General features: G+C 43.3%; 1 protein-coding gene across 1 annotated transcript; it reads left to right on the top strand.

Moving 5' to 3' along the window:
• Nucleotides 1-4,501: 4,501 nt before the first annotated feature.
• LOC106504905 (olfactory receptor 8B3-like) lies at nucleotides 4,502-5,494 on the top strand. Its single transcript, XM_013979513.3, has one exon. It carries the CDS (start codon nucleotides 4,559-4,561, stop codon nucleotides 5,492-5,494), a length of 936 nt encoding a protein of 311 aa, XP_013834967.2. The 5' UTR covers nucleotides 4,502-4,558.
• Nucleotides 5,495-6,510: the final 1,016 nt, after the last annotated feature.

Below are 6,510 nucleotides of genomic sequence, written 5' to 3' on the forward strand. Positions count from 1 at the left end.
AAAAAAAAATATTCATGAACTTTTTCCTTCAAATTTTTGAAGCAAAAATAACCAAAGTTGTGCACTATTGCTTTAGGAAAGGGAAGGGAACAACGAGGTGGTAAAGGAAGGAATACAGCCAACTTAATATCAAACAGGAGAAAGTAAAGTCACTCTGCTCACCTTTGCGTTTACAAATATTAAAAAGAAAAAGAGAACTAAATTACAGTTGAGAAGTGGTAGAGCAGAGACCAGGACTTGGGTATTCAGAGTCTCAATAGCAGGTTTAAAAACCTTATAGTGAATGTACCAGTGAAACATGGAGAGTGGTTTTAGTGCATGAAATGCTTCTGGATACAAAAATAGGTGCAAACATTAGAAATTAAGGAAAATATCTGTAGCGTATCCTTCACATTTCATTGATAGGTATTGCTTAATTTAGAATATTAGGGTGGTCTCCAACAGGCATTGTTACTCACAGGCGCTTGCTCAGCGCCAGAGTCAGCAGTAAGTTCTTCCTTTCAAGACCTTTTTGAACCTTCAGGTCAGTGATATTGACAAGCACTGGTGTGATTAGCGCATTCTGCTCGCTGTTCCCCTCTTCTTGCATAACATACATTTCCCAGACAGACATTCTCGCAGTGAGACGTAGCAGGTGACTGAGTTCTAGACATGATGGACATAATTCCAGGGCTGTGGTGTGCCCTTTGCACATCCTCTCTGTGCTGATCACATGACCTTGAGGCCCTACTTTGGTGATAAAGCCATGAAGGAAAAGCCAGAGAGTGATGGCGGTAGACTCAGGAAGGAAAATGGCAGACTGGATGAAGCTAGCATTAAGTGAGGCATAGACAGGACTCTGGTGTGCTGGTGGTTATCTATTTATCTATCTATCTTTTGATTCATAGCTTCCCATTTGATAATAAATTTTGGAAGCATGTGTTTTCTCTTTTATTTATTTATTTTTTTGGTCTTTTTAGGGCTGCACCCTCGGCGTATGGAGGTTCCTAGGCTAGGGTTCGAATATGAGCTGCAGCTGCTGGCCTACAGCAGAGCTTCAGTAACATGGAATCTAAACCACATCTGTGACCTGCACCACAGCTCACAGCAATGCCGGATCCTTAACACACTGAGCGAGGCCGGGGATCAAACCCACAACCTCATGGTTCCTAGTCGGATTCCCTAACCACTGAGTGACAATGGGAACTCCAACGTTTGGGTTTCTAGGCGTACACGTGTATTTTTGCTCAGTTTCGCAATCAATTAAGGTTACAAAACAATGATGACATTTTACTTAAACTAAACATCAAACTAATTCATAAGCCAAGATTGAAAATAACAATCCAAATGTATGGAATCAGCCCTCCTAGTCAGGTCAGCTCCCACGGTGGAAATCAGCACAATTGAGAAATAGGTTCAACATATTCCAGACCAGTCCAAGGCAGAGAGAATCCTTTTACCGTATTCAGTGAAGAATTTCCACCAGTGCCTGTGGGTGGAGGAAAGTCAATGAACAAGCGCATCATGTATATTTGTAGTCGATGTACAACCTTACATATTTAACTTAATGCTCTGGGAAAGGGGAGCTAAGTCTCATACCCTCTTACATAAGTGTATTTTCTCTCACTTTCTCCATGAAGTCTCTCCTAAAAGACCTTCTTCAGGCATTTTTCAACTGGAATATAGGTGATGTACACTAGTATGTTAGCTTCGGATGGATAACATGGTATGTATATCATAGCGCTTTGACCTTTAAGTACCTTATGAAGAGGGAACGGGATGGACTGAGTTTGGGGTTAGTAGATGCAAACTGTTGCCTTTAGAAAGGAGAGGCAATGAGGGCCGAGAAACTTCCAGATGCCGTAGGCAGGGCCAAAAAATTAAAGAAATAAAAAATTAAAAATTGCGGAGTCGGAGTTCCCGTTGTGGCACAGCAGAAACAAAAGCAACTGGGACCCATGAGGTTGCGGGTTCAATCCCTGGCCTCGCTCAGTGGGTTGAGGACCCAGTGTGGTTGTGGGCTGTGCAGTGGTGGCAGACGTGGCTTGCATCCTCTGTTGCTGTAGCTGTGGTATAAGCCACAGCAGCTGCGGCTACGATTCGACTCCTGGCCTGGGAACCTCCATATGCCACGGGTGTCGCCCTAAAAAGCAAAAAAAAAAAAAAAAAAAAAAAAAAAATGCGGAGTCATTATACCTCTGCAGTGTATTTCAGTTAACACCTAAAAAGGACCTGAGATTGTATGGTGCCTGAGGGCAAAGGATGGAGGTCAGTGTGGCTGCAGACTAATGCTTAGTACATGAGAGATGTGAAAACGATTCTGAAGGTTTTCAACAGAGAACAGTTGAGTTGGCAGAATTACGTATGGCGTGCCTCCTCTGTGCTGTGTAGTATGCACAGCACCACAAAGGACGTAGTAAGAGATGTTTGTCTTTATAGAACTTAACAGTTTATAAAGGATCCTAGGAATTAAAGTGAAAATGTCTCAAGTTTTATGATGGGAGACCTCTTGGAAACTTTGAGAAGATAAATCATGCTGACAACTGACATTGGCTGACTGTGTACCATGTGCCAAGTCCTGTTCTAACAGTTTTGTGTACTGTTTTTCATTTACTCATAAAGGCAACCCAATGAAAGAGATGCTATTGTTCTCATCACTCTTTTAGAAATTATGAATCTGAGGCATGGAGAGTTCAAGGACCATGCCCCTGTTAGTGAGCAATGGGTTAGGATTCAAAGCCATACAGTCCAACTCTACAGCCCCCCTCTTTTCTGTAATGAGAAGGACCCGATGACCTCACTTAAGGAAATATGACATTTAGGATGCAACTGGACTGTCATCTAGAAATTTCCAATAGGTGTTTCAATGTAATAAATGTAAAAGGGACAAAAAGGTAAATTATTTTTCTATTTAAAAAAAATTTTTTTTCCTCTTTTGTATTTTTGGTGCCGCCTCCATGGCATATGGAGGTTCCCATGCTAGAGAACTATTCGGCGCTACAGGTGCCGGCCTACACCACAACCACAGCAAAGCCAGATCCGAGCCATGCCTGAGACCTACACCACAGCTCACAGCAACGCCGGATCCTTAACCCACTCTCGAGGCCAGGGATCGAACCCACAACCTCATGGTTCCTACTTGGATTCGTTTCTGCTGTGCCCTGAGAGGACCTCCTTTATTATTTTTCTGACATAACGGATGAGGGGCAAAAACCGAGTTACTGGAGTCTTGGCACAACTTAACATTATGCATTTAGGAAACCAATAGGCAGACTCTGGAAATTTTCCCTTTAGGACATTGGAAGACACTTGGAAAGCACCTAAGCACTAGATTTCCTTAAGAGATAAAGAAGATAGGAAGATGAGAGTTAATTTTTGCCTCTGCCTTGGGAATGTAGAGTCCCTGAAGTGACATGTAGACTGGATTAGAAGACTGAGTCCCTAAGGAACAAAAGAGAGTAGATGGTGCATGGTGTAAATATAATCCCCTTACTTCTCTTACACACATTGACTCTAGTGCACTGGGGAGAGGCTGAGCAAGCTTCTACCCTGTGTCTATTCAATTGTGCTTGGTCCTTAAATGCACATTCAGTCTTCTGTGTCTTATCAAGTGGCAAACCTCGTAACAATGCGATTTATTTTTCCTTGCTGCTTGAGAAGACTCAAAGTCCTAATCTGACAGTAATATGTGTAGTTCAGAAAGATTCCAGGGCATATCCAAAATGAAGTCTGGGTTGCATCCTGTTAGAATCAAAGGATCCACTGCCCCTGAAGGTGGAACTGCCTTTCCAGGACCACAGGGAAAACACCAAGGATAAGATGGCTCAAAGGTTGCTGACTTAAGGACGGTGAGTTATTGAATACTGTTGATATTACCATCCTTCTGCTTTTGAGATGGAAGACCAGGGATGTGAGATCTGCCAGTTTCTTTCCCACTTTGTGCAGTCCTGAGGGTCAAGTGCCACTGTCGGGAGAATGTGTACTGGGGAGATCGGAGGGTGTTGCGAGATGAGGAGGCTCAGAAAGTACAGTATCTCAGTCAGTAAGTTCCCCCTCTGTGGGCAGACTCTCAGGCTCCCACATGGGGCAGTAAGTAAACTTCTCTGAGCTTTTGGTCCCTTGGTTTTGATTAGACGCACTGTTCTTGGTTCTCACCCCAGCAGGTCTAATCTGCATTAGAGGCCAGCCCCAGGCAGCTGGGGTCTCTGCCCACAGTTCTCCTGGTGAGGAGAGGGATTAAGGGAGTGAAGAACAGGTTTCTGTCCTGGCCTGTCCCTCTCTCTTATCCCTTAGTTTTGCCCAGCAGCCGTGTTTGCATATTGCAGCACTGCCTTCCCTCTGTGGGCTAAGTCTGTGATGCTCTTTGTTTACTTGAGCTTATCAAGACTTGACTATGTGGAAGTCCATGCCATTCCCAGTCATGATACTGAGAGAGGCAGATGCTGTGGGTCCAGGCTGGGCTAGTCTCAGCCATGCCCAGTATATACACCTTCTTGTAGGGGGAGCTGTTGTGAGAAGAGCTGAGTTGACCTCTAATGTAACCCTTTTCTCCTGTGTCCCCAGATCCTCTTAGAGAAGAATGGCTTCTGGAAATGGTTCATTTGTGACTGACTTCATTCTGGTGGGCTTAACGGACCATCCAGCTCTCCAACTTCCTTTGTTCTTGCTGTTCCTAGCAATGTATATGGTCACTGTGCTGGGAAATTTTGGCTTGATCACAGTAATTGGGCTGAATTCACACCTGCACACCCCCATGTACTTCTTCCTCCTCAACTTGTCCTTCATAGATCTCTGCTATTCTTCAGTGTTTACACCAGAAATGCTCACACATTTCTTGTCAGAGAAGAAGATTATCTCTTACCTGGGGTGCATGACTCAGCTCTTCTTTTTCTGTTTTTTTGCTATTTCTGAATGTGGTGTGCTGACATTAATGGCATATGATCGGTATGTGGCCATCTGTAACCCCCTGTTGTATAACATTGCCATGTCCGCTAAAGTGTGTTCCAGCCTTATGCTTGCTTCCTACTTGATGGCACTTTCTGGTGCCATGGCTCACACTGGATGCATGCTGAGACTGACCTTCTGTGATGCAAATACCATCAACCATTACTTCTGTGACATCCTTCCTCTGCTCCAGCTCTCCTGCACAAGTACCTACATCAATGAAATGGTAGTTTTTATTACGGCAAGCATCAACATCAGTGTGCCCAGTCTCACCATCTTTGTTTCTTATGGGCTCATCCTGTCCAACATCCTTCACATCAGCTCCATGGAGAGCAGGTCCAAAGCCTTCAGCACCTGCAGTTCCCACATAATTGCAGTTTCTCTATTCTTTGGATCGGGGGCAATTATGTACCTCCGACCATCATCTTCTGGGTCTATGGATAAGGGGAAAATCTCTTCTGTCTTTTATACCAATGTGGTTCCCATGATGAATCCCTTAATCTACAGTTTGCGGAACAAAGATGTTAAATTTGCTCTGCGAAAAACCCTGAGGAGAAGATTCCGGTTTTGATTAGAATCTGTGTGTGTGGGTGTCGTCCCTGGATAGGAGATTCAATGTGTTTATTGATAACATTTTTAGTGGCAGTCTTCTTACCTTATTTCTTTCTTCCCTTGGTGATGGAAGTTTGAGCCTTTCTCTAGCTGTTTACAATTTTTTAGTGTTGATCTTTTTAATCTGTGTTTTCCATCATGTTTCTTATTTAAGAAAATTGTTAAGAAGTAAGCTCATCTTTGTTTTAATTTTATAATTATAATCATGTATTTTCCCTTTTTTCACTTGGAAAATCAGATATGCTTCTGCTAATGATTAGTAAAGTAATACATTTGGCTTTTTTACGTCATTAGTAAAGTAACACGTTTGGCTTTTTAAAATCATTTTGAATGATTATAAAGTAATATGATGTGCATTGGGTTGTTTCATAAATGCACTTGCGCCATTGGAAGCATGAATGAGAGAAGCTGTTTGTACACTTCTTCTCCCTGCAGTTGTCAGGAATATGACACCTTTTTTTTTTTTTGTCTTTTTCCCATTTGTTGGGCCACTCCTGCGGCATATGGAGGTTCCCAGGCTAGGGGTCCATTCAGAGCTGTATCCACCGGCCTATTCCAGAGCCACAGCAACGCGGGATCCGAGCTGCATCTGCAAGCTACACCACAGCTCCCGGCAACGCTGGATCCTTAGTCCACTGAGCAAGGCCAGGGATCAAACCCACAACCTCATGGTTCCTAGTCGGGTTCGTTAACCACTGAGCCACAATGGGAACTCCCAGGAATGTGACTCCTTTGGATGCCTGTGTTTCTCAGTTATAGCCGATTCCATAAAGACTCTCCTCAAATACACCCCACTTGCAAGCTGTGAATATGATGCATTTACAAGCTCCTTTCATATGTACCTCAGAGATTTCATATTCATCTCTACATAGAAGTAGCACATTTGGTGTTCAACACGTATGTATTATATGGAAAGAACACAGAACGTCGGAGAGGTTAATGATTTACTTAAAGTCACACATGTTCCTTATGAAA

This window comes from Sus scrofa, chromosome 9, assembly GCF_054392235.1.
Source record: "Sus scrofa isolate SSC_HxYL_T2T_F1_AM1 chromosome 9, Sscrofa_HxYL_maternal_Yorkshire_Landrace_v2.0, whole genome shotgun sequence".
NCBI classification, from domain to species: Eukaryota; Metazoa; Chordata; class Mammalia; order Artiodactyla; family Suidae; genus Sus; species Sus scrofa.